Below are 24,512 nucleotides of genomic sequence, written 5' to 3'. Positions count from 1 at the left end.
CCATATCAAACAATTGTACATTTGATTGACAAGGAAACATCACACACACAGACATACAGACACACATTTTCTCTGTCTCTCGCACACATAACAGGATTAGAACACACACGTGTCACCAAAGACTGAGAGACTGATGATGTGATTCAGTGTATGTAATGTGTGTAATGTACATGTAAATTCCAGGGATTTTGTGGTATGTGGCCTGCACCATACATGTGTATGAAGTAGATTACTGTTTTGTTATCTGGCAATGACTGAAGCCGTGCACAGGTATAATGATTGCTAGTAATGAGTTAGATGTGTTTGATTTGGTTTGTCAGTTTGTAAATATGACTGCATTAAAGAGAATATATAATAGATTATAGTTATCACACTGTTTTTGTTCTCTTGTTTGTACCAGAAAACTTTTTTTTAATGTTTTGCCATCTCTCAGTTTTGTGTTAAAAGCTTGATGCATTATTCAGATTTACTCTCATAAAAAAAATAAATAAACAAACAAAAAATGGTGACAACAACTGCAACAACAAGGGGGAAAAAAAAAGAAGAAAAAACCACCACCAAAAATTCTTATATTTTCAGATGTTCTTATTGATGAAAAGATTTGCATAATGGCATGGTTAAAAAAATCTTTGTGAGTGCCTAACAGTCTCAGTCATAGAAAGTGTTGATCACACTCACAGTTGGTGCATTACATGTCTGTTGTTTGTCGTGTCTTAACCCTTTGAGCCCTGAGTTCCTGAGCAATTTTAACCCTTCTGCCTGAGCTCCTGAGCCAAAATTTGCAAATAATTGGTATTAAGCCCTTTGAGCCCCAACCACTGCTTTACTGGTGGCAGAGAAAAATGATATAATGCCCGGCCACTGGTTGAGCGGTGCGTAAACACTAGAAGCGTGCAGAGTCTCAACCTGGCCAGTCTGGGCAGAAATCAGGGACAAAACTTGCGAGAAAACAACTGTACACAATGCAGCAAGTAATTGATATGCTTGATGATTTATCGGAAGTAGAGTATGACAATGATTACTCTGATAGTGAGGTGGAATTCGAATCGGATGATTTTGCTGCAGATAGTGATGTTGAAAATGAATCTGAGCATGCAGAATCAGTTGATCAAAGGAGGCGTGGCAGGTTGAGACTCTGCACGCTTCATGGTAGAAATCAATCTTTTTTATCCAAAGCACATGCACAAAACATAGTGAGGGGGCGCGGCAATGTTGGTACTGCGTTTGCTGGCGTCGGAATATTACGGTTTTTCCGATTGGCTCTTCAGTATAGGTCAACCAATAGCAAAACACGATAAATGTTTACGCACCGCTCAACCGGTGGCCAGGCATTATGCCACCCCTCCCCACCACCGGTAAACCGGTGGTCAGGGCTCAAAGGGTTAAGCATGAAATATGAGCTGGCAGGACCATGCTAGCTTGGGAAGTGCGCAACACCAGCAAGCTGAAACAGACACATTTTCCCATCTTCTCTCTTACTCCAGCAGAACATGTGCTGCATTGTTCTCCATGATTGCACAGTTGACATATATATTGTTGGCGTGGTATTCATACGCTTCAGCTGCATTACTTAAATTACCTACTATCTCGTCAAAAGAGAGTGCACTGACAACTAAAATGTGGGAAAAGGCAAGTCTCGGCTTGTCTCCAAAAAAGTTTGTTTCAGAGTTGTTGAAGTCAAGGTGGTAAAGCATGCCTGCTTTCAGACTGATTTGCCAGGTACATAAACTGTATCCAGTCTGTGATCTTTGCAAAAGTGGAAAACTGAATCTTCTCTGTCTCATTCTGTTGCACGTTGCCCACCAGCCTCACAAAAAAAAAAAAAAAAAAAAGAAAAAAGAGAGAGAGAAAAAGAATGATTGATTAGTGAATAAAGGCAGAGCACAGTCAGTCAGACTTCAAGAATTATTTCTCCCTCACTTTCACACTGTCTTGCACATTTTGTTTTATTCAACATTGTTGTTTCACTAAATATAGCACAGTGAGCTGGATTTTTCCACATTGTGTAAAAACTGTTGTAAATATTTTCTGAGTAAATAATTATATTAATAATAAATACCAAACTGCAGTCCCAAATGTCTTGATTTGGATGATTATCATTTATGATTTGATATGATATTGTAATTCAGTTTAGACAAGCAAAAGTCTTTACTATTATAGATTACTTCGCAGTTCAGTTTGAATATATTTCAATATCAAAGACAAAAATCATGTGAGCTGAGACTCTTTTTTTCTTTTTCTTTTTTTTTTCCTCACTATTTTAAAGGAATAATTTGAAAAGCTTTTGAAAATGCAAGTTTCACTATCTGACGTCCATGAATATAATATCAACAATTTAAATACCATGTTTTTTGCCTTGTAAGTTCAGAGGTAATGGAGAAATTGTCACAGGCGTGCCAGAGTATACTTGTGCGTTTGTTCAGATCACATTTCATGTTTACTTAAACCATTCAGAACTTTACAGTATTCAGCCGATAGAGATTTCTGAGCGTTTGCTTCCTCTTTCTAGAGAGCAGTGCATGTTTTGTGCGTCTGTTGTCCTTTGTTCAAGGTAGTAAACATAAATGAGACTGCTGACTAGTGTGAGGCGTACATGTTAGTGTGTGAAGTCTGTCACCATTGTGGTGAACCACACTGCTGCAGATTGCCAGTCAGTCACAGTAACACTTTAGACAGCTTGCTGTCAGAGTTTTGTCGTCGTTGGAAGAAGTGGGAACAGGGATTGTGCATTGCTTGACGGGCGCAATAGCCGAGTGGTTAAAGCGTTAGACTGTCAATCTGAGGGTCCCGGGTTCGAATCATGGTGGGTAAAAGGTGGAGATTTTTACGATCTCCCAGGTCAACATATGTACAGACCTGCTAGTGCCTGAACCCCCTTCGTGTGTATATGCAAGCAGAAGATCAAATACGCACGTTAAAGATCCTGTAATCCATGTCAGCGTTCGGTGGGTTATGGAAACAAGAACATACCCAGCATGCACACCCCCGAAAACGGAGTATGGCTGCCTACATGGCGGGGTAAAAACGGTCATACGCGCAAAGGCCCACTCGTGTACATACAAGTGAACGTGGGAGTTGCAGCCCACGAACGCAGAAGTCCATTGCTTTGTTGCCCATAGCCAGTGTCCTGTGCATCCACATGATGAAAAGCTTTGGTCTGTGACTGTGAACATGTGTGTCTGGCAACTGCTGAGGTCTGCAACTAGTGCAAGACTGTAAGAGAAAAAATATAAATTATTGAAAGTGACTTTTATCGGAGTTAACATGGATACCTTTTTTGGCCACTGTAAAAAAAAAAAAAAAAAAAAGATAACATTATGCTCTTGAAAAATGTCATTAATTGGTTACTCAAACATTTGCATTCAGCAGAACCGTTGTCATGCCATGATTCAACACTCCCCTTCATATGGAACGGATGATTCTCAGTACATGTACAGGTCTGGTAATGCCCGTATCTATGGAAGTTGCAGCCAGTGACTGCAGAACGTTTGGAAAAAAAAAAAAAAAGGAAAAGAAAAAGTGAACAAGTACAGAAATTACTATAACTTGAAAAAGGTGGGTAAATTCAAGTTGTTGCTCTTCACTACTAGTTCTCAGCTTGCACACGGGTAAAATATCAAGATAATGGACAGATCCCACATTTTCCTGTCTTGTTATTATGTATTTTCAAGTTGCCAAATGTATGAGCTCCTGGCCTTATTTAAGTCCCAAAGAATATTCTATTATCATTTTTCTCACCATTTTATGATATGCCATCATGCCGTATCCACACGCACACAGGTAGATGCATAACATGGGAAATGTCTGCTCTCACCCTCAAGTCCCAGTTATCTGATGTCTTCAGCAGTAGTTGGTGTGCTGCTGTACTTACGATTGCCATAGTGTGTTGTACTGTATTGCTCTTTTGTCATAACAGATTTCTCTGTGTGGCCTTCAAATCCCAAACAATTATCAGATGCGTGTCAAAATTTCCACTGCAGCGTTGTACTTTTAAGAATGCTGTATTGTATTGTATTACTCTTTTGTACAACAGATCTCTGTGAAATTCAGGCTGCTTTCCCCAGGGAGAGTGCATCGCTGCAGTCAGAGCACTGCCCTTTTTTTTCTTTTTTTTTTAATACTTGTGTATGTGTGTTTTTTTCTGCGTGCAAGTGTATTTGTTTTCCTGTCAGAGTGGATTTTTCTACAGAATTATGCCAGGGACGTTGTTGCCGTGGATTCTTTTACATGTACTAAGTGCGTACCGCAAACAGGACTTATGTTTATATAATTTCGTATGTATGGTTAACAGATTGAGATGTAAATCATTGATAGTGTGATTACATACTTTGTAATTTCTAGTGTTGTTGTTGCTGTTCTGTGGTCATGGAGTTGTGTAGGGGGTGTAGGGGGGAGGAATTGCTTTGTCAGATGCATGCAAAAATGCCATCCTCCTATGACGGTAAAAAGAGGAGCAACAACATGTGACAAATTTTCCAACGCAAAATGGCTGACATTGGCAATAACCATTATTTCATTCATGACATAGCTTTCTGTCACTCTCTCTTTGTCTGTGTGTGCAGTGATGGAATTCTAAAATTGTGAAGTTTACTGAAACAGGTGGCAGGGACATGGGGGCCTGCTAGTGCTTTAGGCGATGTCGCTGGTGGGGGTAAGGGGCACAGCCTCTTTAAACTTAATAGTGTACTCTGTAACTGTCAGTTTACTTTATCATGTATTGATGTGGGCAACATGTGGAGAGAGTGAGTGGAGGTGTACTTTAGTTTTGTCTTTGAATGGTTGTGGGGTTGGCTGTCCTTGGTAAAGGGAAAACAAAACTGATGAGGCGATCCTGAACAGTGTTTGTCCACAGATGGTGATGTTAGCGGAGATAGTAAATCTCATTCACTTTACAACAGGATAAAGACCAAAAGTCTTCTTGGTTTTTAGTTCAGCTGGGTAAGAAGTGAGTCTCTGTAATCATTTTGTTTTCCCTTGTACTGTATTTCTTCTTCTTTTTTTAATAAATTTTGCATCTTGGTCTCATTTCTACATGACCATCACTTAAGTGTTTGTGTCCGTCTAAACAAAAGTGGATTTTTTTTAACAGTTAGTTAGCAAGAAAGTTATTCTCTTCAGTTCTTTGTTGTTGTTGTCATGAATAAAATGGAATAGGGAGGTCACATTTATATATTTTTAAAGATCAAACTGTTAGCATAAGATTGAGTGTGGATGGTGACTGCTGTGTGCTGTGCCGATGATTGTGCTGGAATCTGAGACTGCTTTTTCACGGTACTAGTGTTCCTGGTTGCTGTTCATCTGAAAAAAATATTTGTTGTCTTGGAAATCAGTTTGAGGTTGCTTTTTGTCAATACTCGTGTTCTAACTAAGGGATTTGTATAAACGTTGGATTTTTTTTCCTCCTCTTGTTGTGTGTGTGTGTGTGTGTGTGTGATGCACTGAACTAGTCTCATTCAAAATTTGTTGGTATTTCACTTGTGTGATGTGTTGGAGAAGCCAGACATTTTTGTTGTATGTGTCTACACTTGGGCCGAAAGTGCAGGTTGTCAGTTAGGGAATAAGTTGGTGGAGTCATTTGTTCGTTAAATCAGAAGCCGCTGCTGAACACCACTTTAGGGACTTGCCTGCAGAGCAGGGTCTCCTCTGTTGTGTGGCCTTATGACAGTCTATCTGTGATAGTTCTCTGGGATTACTGGTGTTGAGACTGCTTCAAAACAAGCCCAAGGAGGTGTGTGCATGGGGGATAAGGGGTGAGCTCCAAGAAGTGAACACCACTGAAAGGGCATGTTGGGGCAGCCATTAACAAAAACAACCAAAAACAAAAAGGTGACAGAAACTGTAGCATGGTAATTAACAGCTTTGGCAGTGCACTTCAGGAATAACAAAGAGGATACATGCAAGTGCAACAGTCTGGCAAATGTATCTGGGGTATGCTGAACACAACAAAAATGTGATTGGTGCAATAACTGAGAGGAAAGAATGTTACACACGTTACACTTCTCTGTGTATGGGTGGGTTTGAGGACTGGTTATTCGCTTTCAGTCTTCTTTTTTTTTATGCTTATATCAGAGATTGACAAAAGCTTCCAGTTGGTTCAACAACAAAATGAAAGCTCCATGATCAATGGGTCTCTCCACGACAGTGGAAAGTCATTTACAGCTTAGTCTTTTGTCAAGGACTATGACTTTCAGACTAGGAGGCAAGATTGCACTGGCTCTTAGTGCAGCAGCCTTGGGGGCTAGGTGGCCATTGGAAACCATCTGAACGCTGACTGTCCTAAAACCCTCTTGGCCAAGCGATTGGGGATGTAACTTGGGCAAGACACTATAATCAAATTCTTGCCCAGATAGTCGGGACAGCAGTTGCTTCCTCTGCTGTCCTGGGGCCGTATTCAAGACAAAAATCAGTTTGCCTGAAGGCAAGTTACCCTTGACAGGGCAGGGACCCGCGGTTACAGTTTACCTTGAAGGCTAAGTTATCTTCTTATTCAAGACACACAAAGTGCACTCAAGCAGCTAACCCGTGGTCTTTAACTAAAAATTCCAGGGATTCCCTTCTGTGCATGCTCTTTTACTTCACACTGTGCCACAGTGTGACAATTGGAAAGGAAAAAAAAAACATAAAAAAACCCTTCAGTGGCAAAGCATCGATTAGAGTCAGAAACTTGTCAGATCTTGGGGCCACTTTCACATTCTGACATACTGTTCTCCCTGCTTTTCAGCTAATTGCAAAAATTGTATAATAAAATAATGGAATTCAGATTCAAATATTTCTTTGAAATAAATGAATTTCAACGATCTGCAAACTTTGGGCATTCCATTATTGATCGTCTGCAAAGTGCACTCACTTCACAGCTACACACATAATTCAAATGGAATATGACATCTGCCAGTCTCAATATGTCAATTTTGACTGCCAAGCGAACAAAGGATAACATGAAACTATCAGAGGTTGTATTCGAGAAACGGTCTCTCCACAAACGCCTGTTTTCCCTTGACAAAACCAACGCAACAAAAGGATTCACCATATTTTCCTCTGCTTTTTGAGCAGTCACCCTTAGCAGATAGCAAGGGTAAATTGCCTTCAGGTAGGTTCTTATGTTTCTGAATACTGGATATTGCAAACCCTCGGGCAGTTTGCCTTCCCTCAGGCAGAGCTTACCTGCTGGCACACATTTACCCCCAGGCATGATGGTCTCTTGCATACGGCCCCTAATGGACACAACAGTTAACTCTCTCCATACGAACAGCGAAAGAGACACCGTTAACAGTGTTTCATCCCAATTACCATCATCAAAATATTGCAAGCGGAACGCTCTTATACTGAAGAGGTGAATGTTGACAAAGAATACCACAGTTCTGACGACGGAAGCTAAAGGTTGGGTCATTCAGACACCCACTGGACATCCGAGGGGTCTGTGTAGAGGAGAAGAGAGGACTGGCCATACCGAGTGAGTTAAAGCAGATACATGCTCTTGCTTTCCTCCCTGTTCAAGTATATATATACATATATGTGTGTGTGTGTATGATATATAACAGTCACAAGGTCAAATATTCAAGTTAAAGATCACATTGTTGTGCCCATATTTTGTAAGGTTCCAATCAACTTCTCTCTTTCACCATGTATGATGGTGGTCTGGGTGCAAGTCCTTTGGATGATTGGATGAAATGATTAATGGGGGTCCTAACAGGTGTAAGTACTTTAAGCATGCAAAAGAATGTTTGGCAGCAAGACACTAGCACAGTGCAAAATTCAGCCGAAAAATTCACTTTGATAAATTTTATATACATGATAAATAATCATTGTGTGCAGATTGTCCCCCCCCCCACCCACCCCCCACATTCACATGGTCATTGTCCCAGGAGAGAGCAGTCTCAATTTCTTGCAAAGAAATTAATTCTGACTGAAGAATATAACAAATACAGTACAATATGGCAGGTAAATGCAGAAATTAAACTTCATACACATAAAATACCTCTCATGGAAACAAGTGCCCATCAGTGCTGAAACCACTGAAGACGGAAAAAGAACAAACAATCTGAAAGGAAAACATGCAGTTTTGCAATGACCACAGTCTTCTGTTTCAGTGCCAAGTGGGGACTTGTTTCCACTGAAGATGGAAAAAAGCACATACAATCTGAACAGAAAACATGCAGTTTTGCAATGACCAGTCTTCTGTACATAACCTGCACACTAAAAGAGAGGGAAGAAGAAACACAAAAGCACAACAGAAAATGAGGCCCACTGGAAGAAAGTAATGTACACGTTTTATTGTCGCCAAGCCAAGCGGCCAGCATGTTTCAGTCTGGAACGAAGCACAGCACATCAGCATCACCGGAGAAACCATAGGACACTGGATGCAGATCGCGAACTCACGCTGGCAGAAACACGCCCGCCTGCATGACAACAAACAGTTCACTGCCAGACAGTGCCTTCATCACAACTCTGACCTTGCTGAAATAAGCTCCAGGAATGCTGTCCAGATTTATTTCCCAAACCCACTCTGCCAGCCCGCTCCCAAGTTTTATTTCCTGAATCCATCATAGACAACTTGTCCAGGTTTTTTTTTATGTCCTGACACCATTCTGGAAATCCAGTTCAAGTTTATTTCCAGAATCCACTTTGGATGTCCGTCCAGGGTTATCTCCTGAGCTCCACACTTGATTTTCCCCCATCAATGCCTCCCCCTCCCCCTCTCCTCACTGCTTGCCTGCCTCCTGTTGACATCCACTCTTTGCCACCAACCTTAAGGAGTAAAAGTCTTCTTGACATGAAATTATATCACAAAAAAGCAATCATGTGATCTCTTCAAATAGAAACAGTGAGTCCTGAAAAAAAAAGTTATACACACACGCACGCACTTTTCATTCAATGCTGGGAAAAGGAGTCAGCCTCAAAATATGGCCAACAAAGTAAGCCCCACCAGTTATGGCTGACACTAATTTTGACTGTGACACCAGACAGGAACAAACAGCCCTGCTTGTAAAAAAACAACAACCCCCCCCCCTCCCCTCTTCTCCCCTCCCAACAACTTTGGATCTACTTGCATCCGTATCCCACAAAAGGAGTGGCAGCATAAGCTGCAGCCGCCAAACTTTGAAGTTCTTGTGAGAAAAAAAAACTGCAAGAGAGCAAAAGATCAAGTCATAAAAATGATCTTTGCCATTGTTACATTTTTAACTGGACAAAGGGTTAACAAGAGATCAACAAACTCAAAAAACAGAAGAAGAAAAACAGACTGGTGCCCTTGATCCAAGGTCAAGGTCGAACTGATGTTCCAGACATTCTGACCATCTGTGGACCAAAGGTCAAGGTCAACTACATTCATGTTCCAGAAATTCTATCTATCAGTCACACTGAAATGTCATCAAACAGCAAGAAACAATTAAAAAAAAAAAAAAATTATTTGTGCACGGACACTCTCTCACACATGGTCATGACACACAACAGTATCCATTCTCTTATCCTTTCTTTCTTTGGATCTTCCAGACCGGAGAGAAGAGAATGTCCTGAAGAAAAAAAACAGGCAGGGCTGATCATGCCAGTGTTTCCAGTGTTTCAACGTAACAGAACTCTTACATGTTCATCAAAATGTGCATAAAATCAGCTATGAAAAGTATGTGTTCATATCATCAGAGCACTAGCAAAAAGATGTTGACTAACATGGCATACACAGTTCATTACTGGCTGACAAACCTGAGCTGCATACTGCCAAAGCCAAACAGTATTCTGTCCATTTAGTTAAAAATAACCAAAAAAAAAACAGACAGAAAAACTAAGCCCAACTAGAAAGTTGCAGGAAAGGCCAGGAATTCTGTCTTGATTTATATCATCATGGTTGCTCACACCCGAGTTGACCCCACAGGGCTGTATCAGGATTGAAAAACATTGTCCATGTCAATTCCACATAACTATAAAGCACAAAGAGATGTGGAACAGAAAAAAAAGTCACAGGTACAGTCATTCACCACAGAAAAACCCAGGACTTGACCTGTGGTGCTGACTGATCCTGTCCAATTTTTCACCACATGATAAAAAAAACAAAACGACAACAACAACCAAACTAACTAATCATGCATGATTAAAGCGGGTGAAAAACTACAAAAATGACCGTTGGCACTGTGGCAAGAAATGCTCGTATCCCTAGCAAAGTACTTCCTGTCATCAAGCTTCTTGGGTGATTTGTTTACAAAGCACTGATCTTCCCCAGCCCAGTCAGACAGACTGCTTCTGCGACGTCTGTTGCGCTATGTTGTGTTGCCAGTCTTGGACCTCAGAGCAGACGGGCGCAATAGCCGAGTGGTTAAAGCGTTGGACTGTCAATCTGAGGGTCCCAGGTTCGAATCACGGTGACGGCGCCTGGTGGGTGAAGGGTGGAGATTTTTACGATCTCCCAGGTCAACATATGTGCAGACCTGCTAGTGCCTGAACCCCCTTCGTGTGTATATGCAAGCAGAAGATCAAATACGCACGTTAAAGATCCTGTAATCCATGTCAGCGTTCGGTGGGTTATGGAAACAAGAACATACCCAGCATGCACACCCTCGAGTATGGCTGCCTACATGGCGGGGTAAAAACAGTCATACACGTAAAAGCCCGCTCGTGTGCATACGAGTGAACGTGGGAGTTGCAGCCCACGAACGAAGAAGAAGAAGGACCTCAGAGCCACTTGTACACTCGTCACGGAGGACACACACTGCGTCATCTTCGGACTCTGATAGACTGCCAAGAAGAAAGCCTTACTCCAGGTTTCAGTGCTGCAAGGGGCTGGCACCTCTGCCCTGTGATAATGTGTGCAAACTTAGCTGCTGCCTCTCTGATACGGGGTAGTAAGCTGCACATCCCCTACACGTGCTTGGGAAAATCAGTTACTTTCCAGAGCATAATTATGCACTTTTTGTTGTTGTTGGTGAGGATTTTTCTTTCCTTTTTTTTTTTCTCCTTTTCTTTTAAGGGTGTGCCTGGTTTCTCTGGCTCTTTAAGCCTCCACTTGAAAGGGTGTCCCTGGTTTCTCTGGCTCTTTAAGCCTCCACTTGAAAGGGTGTCCCTGGTTTCTCTGGCTTTTTAAGCCTCCATTTGAAAGGGTGTCCCTGGTTTGTCTGGCTTTTTAAGCCTTCATTTGAAAGGGTGTCCCTGGTTTCTCTGGCTTTTTAAGCCTCCATTTGAAAGGGTGTCCCTGGTTTGTCTGGCTTTTTAAGCCTCCATTTGAAAGGGTGTCCCTGGTTTCTCTGGCTCTTTAAGCCTCCATTTGAAAGGGTGTCCCTGGTTTCTCTGGCTCTTTAAGCCTTCATTTGAAAGGGTGTCCCTGGTTTCTCTGGCTCTTTAAGCCTTCATTTGAAAGGGTGTCCCTGGTTTGTCTGGCTCTTTAAGCCTCCGCTTGAAAGGGTGTCCCTGGTTTCTCTGGCTTTTTAAGCCTTCATTTGATTTGCTGAACTGGTCCACTGCCTTCCCTACACTTCAATGAGAACAAAAGAACATCCAATCCAGATGCTGCTCAGTTACGATATCCAGATAAAGACATCTATAGGTCCCAGGACCTCAGTGTCTCTCATGGAATTAGTTACCAAATAACCATTACTAACCACATTCCATTTTTGGGGGGTTGGGGGGGGGGGGGGGTTAGTTTGCCATTTTATCAGTTTAAATGGGGAAGTGGCACTTTTTGATAAATTGAATTTTTTCCTGTCTATTAATGTATTACCGAGACAGATATGCATTGAATTTGAAGATCTGCCTTCTTTTGACAAAAATCCGGTATCTTGGCTAAATTTCTGTGTATACAGTCAGCCACAGAAACAACACTAAGTGTGATACACAAAATCATGAACTGGAATCAATTCTGCCTTTGTCTTTCATGTTTCATCAACACAGCAAAATAGCACAGGTTCAGGACTAATTGCTTGAATATTCAACAGAATAAACAGTTTTGTCTTTCAGTTTTTGTTTTCCCCCCTCCAAATCAGTCTTTCGCAAACAATGCTCCTTTGAAAACAAACATCAGGATTTCAACACTCCTGCAAATAAAAAGTCACCCACTCTCACACACAAACAACACACACGTTAAGTAATGATAATAACAATAAGCATTTCAAATGCACCGAGTTGTGTTCAGCGACAAATCAAAGTGCTTACACACCTGTCATTCACACCCTGGTCTCTGCTGTCCAGTCTGCACATTCCCCCCCCCTGCTCACAATACCTCTCTGAAAGCGTTTGATATCAACCCTGACTCCTGGGAGGAATCTGCAGTGGACCATGACAAATGGCGCACTGCTGTGCACAAAGGTGCCAGGTTGTGCGAGGCCAACAGGACTGCTGCAGCTGTTCAGAAGAGGCAGGCCAGAAAGTCACGGGCAAACAAGTTGTCTGCCCCAACTGTCACCGAACATTTCGTGCGCAGATTGGACTATTCAGCCATCTGCGCACTCACAGATAGATTCATGAGCATCCCCCCCCCCCCCACCCTCCCCCCATCCCCCAGCTGGATGACAACGATGGTCAACATCAATCTTGATGGACACACAACACAACACAATACCTATAACTGCCTGTGTTTACTATCAATCACTATCTTCAGAGAAAACGCGTCGCTACACCAACAGCTGCTCACTCATTCAGGAAAGTGAAAGTCAAAACAAAAATTCATGGAAGACACAAACTGCAACAGTAAAGTTTGGAGCGGAAGGAGGAACAAACTCTGTGCTGCATATCTTGGGGAGTGACAAAGGCCAGTTCTTTCTTGTGGCGCCCTGAACTCTCTTCACAAAACTGAGGGAGAAGATTCTGGTCTGGCTATGATCGACCCCTGGAGTGATGGGTGCAACAGCCGGATGGTTAGAGCGTTGGACTTTCAATCTGAGGGTCTGGGGTTCGAATCTTGGTTACCACGCCTGGTGGGTAAAGGGTGGAGATTTTTCTGATCTCCCAGGTCAACATATGTGCAGGCCTGCTAGTGCCTGAACCCCCTTCTATGTACACGCAAGCAGATCAAATATGATCCTGTAATTTATTTTGGCGTTCGGTGGGTTATGGAAACAAGAACATACCCAGCATGCACACCCCCAAAAATGGAATATGGCTGCCTGCATGGCAGGGTAAAAACCGTCATACACATAAAAGCCCACTCGAGTACATACGAGCGAACATGGAAGTTGCAGCCCATGAACAAAGAAGACGACGATGACCCCTGGGGTCATTAGTTGTTGGTCAAGATGAGCCCACCCTGTGCTTGGAGAGGGTTTAATGGAGCTATTGAAAAAAAAGGAAGGGGAGTCACTCTGGGCTGGCTTTTACTGCCCCCCCCCACCCCCCTCTTCTCCATTATACCAGAAGCAAAATGTGGGGAGAGTTCACCTTTGATGGTCTGTGTTGATTCTACCTGGACCACATTTACCCCCTGGGGTCAGTTCATGCCAGTCTGGAATGGCCCCCACACCACACCCCCTGCCCCAACCCCACACCATTTCAAGGAGAGGAGGATCAAATCCAACTGCTGGAGTCAGTTTTGATCAACTGAACATTACCCTCAAAGACCACTGAAGGTCAGGCTGGGCTACACTGACCCCTAGGGTGTTGTGGGCCAGCCAGATCTGACCCTGGCGTAAATCACCAAGCGGGGCATGGGCCAGCCAGATCTGACCCCGGCGTAAATCACCAAGCGGGGCATGGGCCAGCCAGATCTGACCCCGGCGTAAATCACCAAGCGGGGCATGGGCCAGCCAGATCTGACCCCGGCGTAAATCACCAAGCGGGGCATGGGCCAGCCAGATCTGACCCTGGCGTAAATCACCAAGCGGGGCATGGGCCAGCCAGACCTGACCCCGGCGTAAATCACCAAGCGGGGCATGGGCCAGCCAGATCTGACCCTGGCGTAAATCACCAAGCCGGGCATGTGCCAGCCAGATCTGACCCCGGCGTAAATCACCAAGCGGGGCATGGGCCAGCCAGATCTGACCCTGGCGTAAATCACCAAGCGGGGCATGTGCCAGCCAGATCTGACCCTGGCGTAAATCACCAAGCGGGGCATGGGCCAGCCAGATCTGACCCCGGCGTAAATCACCAAGCGGGGCATGGGCCAGCCAGATCTGACCCTGGCGTAAATCACCAAGCGGGGCATGTGCCAGCCAGATCTGACCCTGGCGTAAATCACCAAGCGGGGCATGGGCCAGCCAGATCTGACCCCGGCGTAAATCACCAAGCGGGGCATGGGCCAGCCAGATCTGACCCTGGCGTAAATCACCAAGCGGGGCATGTGCCAGCCAGATCTGACCCTGGCGTAAATCACCAAGCGGGGCATGTGCCAGCCAGATCTGACCCTGGCGTAAATCACCAAGCGGGGCATGTGCCAGCCAGATCTGACCCTGGCGTAAATCACCAAGCGGGGCATGGGCCAGCCAGATCTGACCCTGGCGTAAATCACCAAGCGGGGCATGTGCCAGCCAGATCTGACCCTGGCGTAAATCACCAAGCGGGGCATGTGCCAGCCAGATCTGACCCTGGCGTAAATCACCAAGCGGGGCATGGGCCAGCCAGATCTGACCCCGGCGTAAATCACCAAGCGGGGCATGGGCCAGCCAGATCTGACCCTGGCGTAAATCACCAAGCGGGGCATGTGCCAGCCAGATCTGACCCTGGCGTAAATCACCAAGCGGGGCATGTGCCAGCCAGATCTGACCCTGGCGTAAATCACCAAGCGGGGCATGTGCCAGCCAGATCTGACCCTGGCGTAAATCACCAAGCGGGGCATGTGCCAGCCAGATCTGACCCTGGCGTAAATCACCAAGCGGGGCATGGGCCAGCCAGATCTGACCCCGGCGTAAATCACCAAGCGGGGCATGGGCCAGCCAGATCTGACCCTGGCGTAAATCACCAAGCGGGGCATGGGCCAGCCAGATCTGACCCTGGCGTAAATCACCAAGCGGGGCATGTGCCAGCCAGATCTGACCCTGGCGTAAATCACCAAGCGGGGCATGGGCCAGCCAGATCTGACCCTGGCGTAAATCACCAAGCGGGGCATGTGCCAGCCAGATCTGACCCTGGCGTAAATCACCAAGCGGGGCATGAACAGGCTGCTGTGTGGGGAACAGCCAGGTCCCTGCACCGGACTGTGGAACTTCCTCTGGACACGCGACTCCCCCTCTGGCATGGTCAGTGAATGGAGGGTGAAGAGGAGGAGAAATAGGAAGCACATAGCTGCCAACCATCCAGACCCAAAGTTAGGAATCCTGTCGGGGAGTGGGTTCGTGAGGGGGAGTGTGGCGTGAATAATCGATAAATGAAAACTGTTCCTTATACTGTGAAGGAAAGCGCTGATAAACCTCTTTTTTTGCTGGTTTGCTGCCAACATCACATTGACTTTCAATGCTCAACGCCATGTTGGTAAAACAGCATTGGTGCCTTGCATGTGCGCAGTAACTGTTTTCCAGTTGAAAAACATGGTTCGGTGTACAGACCCAGTGAGCAGGTTAAGTTTCTCACGGTTTTTTTTCTTCTCGTTTTGTTGTTGAAATTTCAAAATTTGGAAAAATATGAAGAAAATCGTAATTGGTGCTAAAATGTGGAAAAATTCCTAAAAATTAGGAATAGTTGGCAGCTATGCACATGTCAAGAGACCTGAGACAATGAACATCTTGTGCTTATTTCCCCCCTTTTCTTTTTCTTGCTGCCCATTCAATGGCACTGTTTCAGCAGCATTATTCCCAGGCAACTCTGAGTCCCCCACACAGTTCTTCTTCTTCTTCCCAACCTCCCACGTTCACTTGTATATACACGAGTGGGCTTTTACATGTTTGACCGTTTTTACCCCGCCATGTAGGCAGCCATACTCCGCTTTCGGGGGTGTGCATGCTGGATATGTATTTGTTTCCATAACCACCGAACGCGAACATGGATTACACGATCTTTAACGTGCGTATTTGATCTTTTGCTTGCGTGTACACACAAAGGGGGTTCAGGCACTAGCACGTCTGCACACATATTGACCTGGGAGATCAGAAAAATCTCCACCCTTTACCCACCAGGCGCCGTCACCGAGATTCGAACCCCAGATTGAAAGTCCAATGCTTTAACCATTCGGCTATTGCACATGTCCCCCACACAGTCACACCTGGCTTTGTCTGCTGCAGTCCCAGCAACAGCAGTCCATAGGGAGCTATCGATGTTGGGTTGCCAGATGACCACATGCCAGCGGAGACCCTGCACTGCTGCTGGGTCACTTGGGTGGTGTTCAGCAGTGAGTGTTCTGATTCATCATACTAAGGACATCATCTACCCAGCCCCCCTACTGACAACAATATTGGCTTTGTCATGGAGCCAGACAAAGTGAGTGTCTCCCCCACCCCCTCAAGATAGAAGTTGGCCACCAGGTTCCTGACACAACATACCCCCATGAGTCTGCTGACAACAAACACTTTTGACAGGACTCGCCCTAAGCACAGGAGTGGAGATGGGTGAGAACTGAGGCCACCAAGACAGCATGGCATGAAAGTGACATCAAATCTTTTAAACAAACTTTCATTTCATGAAAAGAGGTAACCAAAACACAAAAACAAAATAGCAACAACAACAACAAAATCACCCTGACGAATCACACTTGCACTTTGCAGACATACATGTATGAAAAATAACAAATCTATTCTGCACCAGCTGATAATTCTAACGTGAAATTCTCATCCACCGAAACCCCTAAACCTAAAATCATTCTCCATATTATCAGATGGCATTAGCTCCCTGCTGTCAATGAAACAGCTCCTAACTGAGGCTGTTGTACTATTTTGACAATTATGCACATGACATGTCGTGTGTATCACATGTTAAAGTCGTGACCCACTGGCACTGAGAACTGACTGGTCATGAAGGATCCCACTCCCACTGTCCAGCATTTCACGACATGCCTTGGTATCTACACTTGTTGTCAAGTGCTCATCCATGTATTATTATTATTACTACTACCTTTTTTTTATATTATAATTATTATTTATTTATTTATGTAAGCTTATCTATTATTTATTCACTTTTTTTTCCCCCTCAAGGCTTGACTAAGCGTGTTGGGTTACGCTGCTGGTCAGGCATCTGCTTGGCAGATGTGGTGTAGCGTATATGGATTTGTCCGAGCGCAGTGACGCCTCCTTGAGCTACTGAAACTGAAACTGAAACATGTCCGGATGTACATGAAGACAGTCAACAAAGCAGGTACCAGAAGAGTCACTAACGTCTGCACTTTCACTGGGAACATTAATAATTTTATGATGCACACACAGATGGCAACTTCCCCTCCCTCCTCATTGCTCTGACTCGGAATCCCAATCAGATTAACTCACTCCATACGAACGGTGAAAGGGACAACGTTAACAGCGTTTCATCCCAATTACCATCATCAAAATATTGCAAGCGGAAGGCTCTTATACTGAAGAGGTGAATGTTGACAGAGAATACCACAATTCTGACGACGGAAGCTAAAGGTTAGGTCATTCAGACACCCACTGGACATCCGAGGGGTCTGTGTAGAGGAGAAGAGAGGACTGGCCGTACTGAGTGAGTTAACCTGGACACTAGATAAATCAGAAAATCTGATGGAATTAGTGCAAAAACCTTTCTACACTCAGCAAACAGTGCTGCAAAGACTGCAGGATGTCCATATTGGGTAAATTTGACTTTGGAATAGTAAATAACTTATTTAGCAAGTTTTCTGATTTTGTCTGACTAAGAATTTCAGCAACCTAGTCATGGATCTTTGACAGTGTGACTCAATTTTCATCAGCTTAACTTTTGATCTAGGTTACCATGATGCTACGCATTACACCATGTGTTTTGTTGTCATGAATTCTGTCTTTGTCCTATTTATGGCTCAAAACAACGATGCTTACTGGTGGTTATATTTAAATCAAACAAGTACATTTGAGTTGTAAACCACCTTAAGCTCAGATCAAGACTGAACAGTTAAATCAGTCGCCAACGGCTTACATTAAAGCTCTAAACCAAGTGACTTGTGGAACTAACCTATAACTTAACACTGCACACACTGGACTAGAATGCTTCAACAGTGAAGTTGCAAAAGAAATGAGTGGTGTGTGACACTGCTCTATAAGTTCATCAGTGAACGTTACACAAGAAATGAGTGGTGTGTGACACTGCTCTATAAGTTCATCAGTGACGTTACACAAGAAATGAGTGGTGTGTGACACTGCTCTATAAGTTCATCAGTGAACGTTACACAAGAAATGAGTGGTGTGTGACACTGCTCTATAAGTTCATCAGTGACGTTACACAAGAAATGAGTGGTGTGCCACTCTGCTCTATAAGTTCATCAGTGACGTTACACAAGAAATGAGTGGTGTGCGACACTGCTCTATAAGTTCATCAGTGACGTTACACAAGAAATGAGTGGTGTGTGACACTGCTCTATAAGTTCATCAGTGACGTTACACAAGAAATGAGTGGTGTGTGACACTGCTCTATAAGTTCATCAGTGACGTTACACAAGAAATGAGTGGTGTGTGACACTGCTCTAAGTTCATCAGTGACGTTACACAAGAAATGAGTGGTGTGCCACTCTGCTCTATAAGTTCATCAGTGACGTTACACAAGAAATGAGTGGTGTGCCACTCTGCTCTATAAGTTCATCAGTGACGTTACACAAGAAATGAGTGGTGTGCCACTCTGCTCTATAAGTTCATCAGTGAACGTTACACAAGAAATGAGTGGTGTGTGACACTGCTCTATAAGTTCATCAGTGACGTTACACAAGAAATGAGTGGTGTGCCACTCTGCTCTATAAGTTCATCAGAGACGTTTCACAAGAAATGAGTGGTGTGCCACTCTGCTCTATAAGTTCATCAGTGACGTTACACAAGAAATGAGTGGTGTGCCACTCTGCTCTATAAGTTCATCAGAGACGTTTCACAAGAAATGAGTGGTGTGTGACACTCTGCTCTATAAGTTCATCAGTGACGTTACACAAGAAATGAGAGGTGTGTCAATCTGCTCTATGAGTTCATCAGTGACGTTACACAAGAAATGAGTGGTGTGCCACTCTGCTCTATAAGTTCATCAGTGACGTTACACAAGAAATGAGTGGTGTGCCACTCTGCTCTATAAGTTCATCAGTGACGTTACACAAGAAATGAGTGGTGTGCCACTCTGCTCTATAAGTTCATCAGTGACGTTACACAAGAAATGAGTGGTGCGCCACTCTGCTCTATAAGTTCATCAGTGACGTTACACAAGAAATGAGTGGTGCGCCACTCTGCTCTATAAGTTCATCAGTGACGTTTCACAAGAAATGAGTGGTCACTCTGGTCTATCTGCGCACCAGAGTTATACAAAACTGCTTACTTTTCTTTCGAATTCTAACCACTCTCCTGAGACCCAATAACACACATTTTTTTCAAAAACCCTACTTAAAACACACATTTACAACAAGCACACACAAATATTTTTTTTTCTCACTTCTAGCGACAACACTTTTGTGTATGAACTACTGTCCATAAACAAGAGAGCAAGACAGTGGGACCAACTGTGTAATCTGGTAACAAACATCTCAAGGAAATGTGTTATCTGCCTGTCTTGAAATATGAATTCCACTCTGTCCTTAAATTTGTGTTTGGTGAAAAACTGGATGAAAGACATGACTATCAAGCTTTTTTCTGCATTGCCATGAGATGGCCTTGACCTTTGACTTCTCAACCTACTTTCCACATCATCATCATTAACTGATAATACAGGGGATGACTGGAAACATCTTCTAAACTTGCTGACCCCACTTTTCTCTTTTCCGATACCTAAGTCATTAAAAAAAATAAATCATGACTACAGCACAATTATCTGTAAAACAGGAAAGCAAATGTCATGAAAAAAAAAAAAAAAAGCACTGCTATCACTGAACTTTACTGGTAGATCAGTTGACCAAAGAGGTAAGTATTATGATTAATTCAACCCAGCAACTTAAATTTCACTTCTGGGTGCTTTCCATTTTTTTTTTTTTTTTTTTTCATGGAAAGGTAGCTAGTGCCAAGCAGTATTTCAGGAACACAGTGACCTTGTTTATTGATTTTAAGAAACATGTCTGTACTCTGTCTCTTTGAGCTTCATCCTTAGAAAGACGTCCTCTCTTACGCTCTTAAAAACAACAAAAAACAACAACAGTAAAAACATGACTTCAAATGTCGGCCAAATTAGACCTTGTGCCCCCCCCCCCTCCCCTCCCTCCTCTTCACCCTAAACTTTCAGAATTTTGCCAGAGGACAACACTTTTGTTGCCATGGGTTCTTTTTCATTATGCCATGTGCATGCCGTGCTGCACATGGGGCCTTGGTTTATCATCTCATATGAATTACTTGACACTCACTTTGGTTTTTCCAGTCAAACTTGGGAGAAAGGTAGAGACTAGAATTCAAACCCAGACCTCATGGACACTGTATTGGCAGGTAAGCATCTTAACCATTCTGCCACTTTCCTCCTATCTACACACAGGCTGGAGAATGCAAACAAAAGACTTGACATGGGACTCTTTCAAAAAAAAAAAAAAAAAAAAAGAAAAAAAAGAAGAAAGACAAGACCATAGAGAGAGACTGAGTAGTCCAGAGATTAAACAAGAGAGGCAAGGCCTTCAAGACTCACTTGTGATAAATTAAGTCCCCTAGCATTAATTACAGAGTAATTTCCCTTTTTTACTATCTGCAACAAAACGTTTGCAAAATAAATAAAAATTCCATGCTAAGCAAAAGAAGTTCCTGTTTGAACAAAAAATGATAATAATGACTCCTCTTGTTGTTGTGTCAGAATAAGAGGTCAAAGTGCCAAGTTTAGAGAATACAAAAAATATAAATATAACAGTAAATGCAGTTTGCATATAATTAGGCTTCTTTTTTTAATTTTTTTGTGCCCATCCCAGAGGTGCAATATTGTTTTAAACAAGATGACTGGAAAGAACTGAATTTTTCCTATTTTTATGCCAAATTTGGTGTCAACTGACAAAGTATTTGCAGAGAAAATGTCAATGTTAAAGTTTACCACGGACACAGACACACTCACACACACACACACACAGACAACCGAACACCAGGTTAAAACATAGACTCACTTTGTTTACACTCCCCCAGCCCCAAATACCTTTGACAGACGCCCTCAGTGACATGATTCAGTTTGCGTTAAAACAACTCTAGACTTGTTCAATGCAGCTGTCAAGCTTTGTTACAGTATGAAAACTGGTCCCTTTCACATGTCCCTCCAAGTTGACCGAAGTCGTCTATGGCTGTGAAAAGTATTTAACAGCGGTGGAGTTGAAGGCGTTTCTGTAGTCAGTGAACAATATGCAATGGGGTTTCTTATTTTAGAATGAATGTTTCTTATGTATGGGATAAAATTAGAATATACCAATTTAGAACAAACCTCCTTTTTGGCACGCAAGAATAGGTTGTTTTCAGCATAGAAACTGTCACCAAAGAAGTGATAAAGATTACTTTATCACAGTGTCTTGTCTCTTATTCACAAATAACGTTTCTTAGTTTTTCTTAATTAGGAAACCATGTTATCTTATTCTATTGTGTGTACAATCAAGCTGCTGTTTTATTACTTTCATTTTTCATTTCAGTTCATTGTTTTACTTAAAAAAAAAAAATAAAACAAACTTTTATATCTATATCTTTATATCTGTGTGCATGTGTGAGTGTGTGTATGTGTGTGTGTGTGTGTTGGACTTGACACTGAGAGACTGTGGTGTGAGTGACCAGCCTTTGAATGCACACATTATTTCAAATCCGATTAATAAAGATGTTTTGTAATTTGTATTGTTTTGTTTTGTAGTGTATTTTATATTGTACTTATATTGTATTGTGTGGTGTGGTGTGGTGTGGTGTGGTGTGGTGTTGTGTTGTGTTGTGTTGTATTGACTATTGTGTTGTGTTGTGTTGTACTGTGATGTGTTGTGTTGTATTGCACTGTACTGTACTGTGTTGTGTTGTGTTGTGTTGTGTTGTATTGTATCAATACTGAATGTACTCAGTCAGCGTTGACACCCTTTGCCTTCACTTATTTCATTTTGATTTAAATGATACAGTGACTGGTGAGACACAGACACAATCAAGATGAAACACCAAGACGGATAAAGATGGAAGGAGAGAGAGAGAAAGGCAACACAAACATAGTGATAAGGAAGGAGAACAAAACAATTAAACAAACAAATATTCCTCCACTGGTAAAGAAGAAGCAGAAAGACGGGCACAATAGCCGAGTGGTTAAAGCGTTGGACTTTCAATCTGAGGGCTCCAGGTTCGAATCTCGGTGACGGCGCCTGGTGGGTAAAGGGTGGAGATTTTTACGATCTCCCAAGTCAACATATGTGCAGACCTGCCAGTGCCTGAACCCCCTTCGTGTGTATACGCAAGCAGAAGATCAAAATACACACGTTAAAGATCCTGTAATCCATGTCAGCGTTCAGTGGGTTATGGAAACAAGAACATACCCAGCATACACCCCCCGAAAGCGGAGTATGGCTGCCTACATGGCGGGGTAAAAACGGTCATACACGTAAAAGCCTGCTCGTGTATATACGAGTGAACGTGGGAGTTGCAGCCCACGAAGGAAGAAGAAGAAGGAGAAGAAGAAGCAGAAAAAGAAAAACTAAAGAGAGGGTTAAAAAAAAAAAAAAAAAAAAAAAAAAATCAAGCCAAGTCAACATGCTCATCTTTTTTGACACTGTAATTTCCTGCGTAAAGATGTGAACTGACAAATAGTCCTCGACTTCATGCACACAAAATTAGTAATCAATAATAACAATAAATACTGTTTTATATCATAAAGATTGACCTATGCCCAACTTTGGATTCTGGATCAAAGTTCAGTAAAATTCCATTTATCGACGACCCTGACTGAAAATCATTCATTAAGTTTTCTAGTGTCAGAAGTTGTTTTTTGTGTTTTTTTTACTTTTTATCTTCACCACATCCAACAGCTCACTAAGATTATGCACCAGGTATTAAAAGCATTAAAAAAAAAGAAAAAGAAAGAAAAACCCAAACAGTTCTTGCGATGCAGACAACCTTCATGCTATTTTTGGGACAAAATGTGCAACATATGGCAATGTTATTTTTGTGACAACATTTGCAATGTATGACAAAGTCCAATCAATAAGTGAAGACATAAATAAACAAGCTGATGAAAGGTTTACCCACAAAAGCAAAACAAGCACTTCTGAAGATTATGAGCTTCACAAAGACCTAGACACAGAATGAGACACAAGGTCACTCATCAACAGAATTTTCTTTATGATCGCTGAGTGGAACGACCCAAAGCAGATCGTCTCTCAACTACACTTGAAATAGGAATCTAACCTTCAAAATAAAGAGATAAAGTATCCAAGTTGCACAAAAGCAACAAGGTGGGTGAGCTTTTCTTTCCACTTCCATGTAACTTGTTTTCATTGTAATAACTCTTCTTTCTATTGATAACAAATAAACAAGCAACAAACAAAAACAAAACTGAACAGAAAAATCAATGCTCTAAATGTCACAACTCAAAAGAGAGAGAAAAAAAAAAAAAAAAAAAAAGCATCCATGACGATCATCATTCACACTCTCACTTTCCCACAGATTTGCCCATTCTTTCATGCTGTCAGAGCCCCACACCCCCAACCCACCCACCCACTCCCCCCCACCCCGCCTCCACAACAAGTTCTGATCAGACACCCAGCAGACTGTGTAATTCATCATCGTCTATAATGGGTTCTTCGTCCTCCTCGTGTTCGCTACTGTCTGGCACCAGACGGCTGTAGTTGTTGCTGTTGCTGACGTGTTTTCCGGTGGCGGTGGCAGCGGAAGTGGCAGCGGCAGCGGAGGAAGAGGTGAGAGCGGAGATGTGGGTGAGGGTGTCCTTTTTGCCGCCTCCACCACCCACTGCCTCCATCTTCATCATCAGGTTGATGCGGTCGTCCAGCCCCAAGCGGTTCTGGGGCAGAACACAGAAAGGCTGCATGCCGCAAGTTCAAATACAATACACAAGTTTTTCTCGTTTGGGGGTTATCTTAAATAAACATTTCCTTAAAGTTGCATGCCACATTTCAATAGGCAAGTTTTTCCACTTTTTAGGGGTATCTTAGATAAACAATTCTTTTAAGCTGCATGCCGCATTTCAATAATGAAGTTTTTGGGGGTTTGGGAGTTATTTAAAAAAAATTTTTAAAGCTGCATGCCACATTTCAATATGTAAGTTTTCCATTTTGGGGGGTTATCTTAAATAAATAATCTTTTTACGTTGCATGAAGAATTTCAACATGCAAGTTTTCCTTTTTGGGGGGTATCTTAAAGTATTAAATATATTTTTTAAGCTGCGTGCTGGATTTCAATTTGCAAGTTTTCCATTTTTGTGGGTATCTTAAATAAATAATTTTTTTTAAGCTGCATGCCACATTTCAATACGCAAGTTTTCCATTTTTGTCGGTATCTTCAATAATCTTTTTAAGCTGCATGCTGCATTTTGATACGCAAGTTTCCACTTTTTGGGTTTATCTTAAATAATTG

General features: G+C 42.8%; 2 protein-coding genes across 2 annotated transcripts in view; one reads left to right on the top strand and one right to left on the bottom strand.

Annotated features, from left to right (window-relative positions):
• Positions 1-5,399, top strand: part of LOC143277746 (transmembrane emp24 domain-containing protein 3-like) — a 15,375-nt gene extending 9,976 nt beyond the window's left edge. The window contains exon 3 of the mRNA XM_076582649.1: positions 1-5,399. This exon is cut by the window's left edge and continues 1,335 nt beyond it. The gene's annotated coding sequence lies outside the window, so the exon portion shown is untranslated.
• Positions 5,400-22,680: 17,281 nt separating this feature from the next.
• LOC143277930 (uncharacterized) overlaps positions 22,681-24,512 on the bottom strand; it is a 47,411-nt gene continuing 45,579 nt past the window's right edge. Inside the window, exon 19 of the mRNA XM_076582907.1 lies at positions 22,681-23,940. Coding sequence (XP_076439022.1) covers positions 23,674-23,940 — 267 coding nt within the window. The 3' untranslated portion in view covers positions 22,681-23,673. The remainder of the gene's footprint in view (positions 23,941-24,512) is intronic.

The sequence above is a fragment of the Babylonia areolata genome, chromosome 35 (assembly GCF_041734735.1).
Source record: "Babylonia areolata isolate BAREFJ2019XMU chromosome 35, ASM4173473v1, whole genome shotgun sequence".
Classification (NCBI taxonomy): Eukaryota; Metazoa; Mollusca; class Gastropoda; order Neogastropoda; family Buccinidae; genus Babylonia; species Babylonia areolata.
The sequence above is the reverse complement of the archived record's forward strand: the minus strand, read 5'-3'. Positions and strand labels throughout refer to the sequence as shown.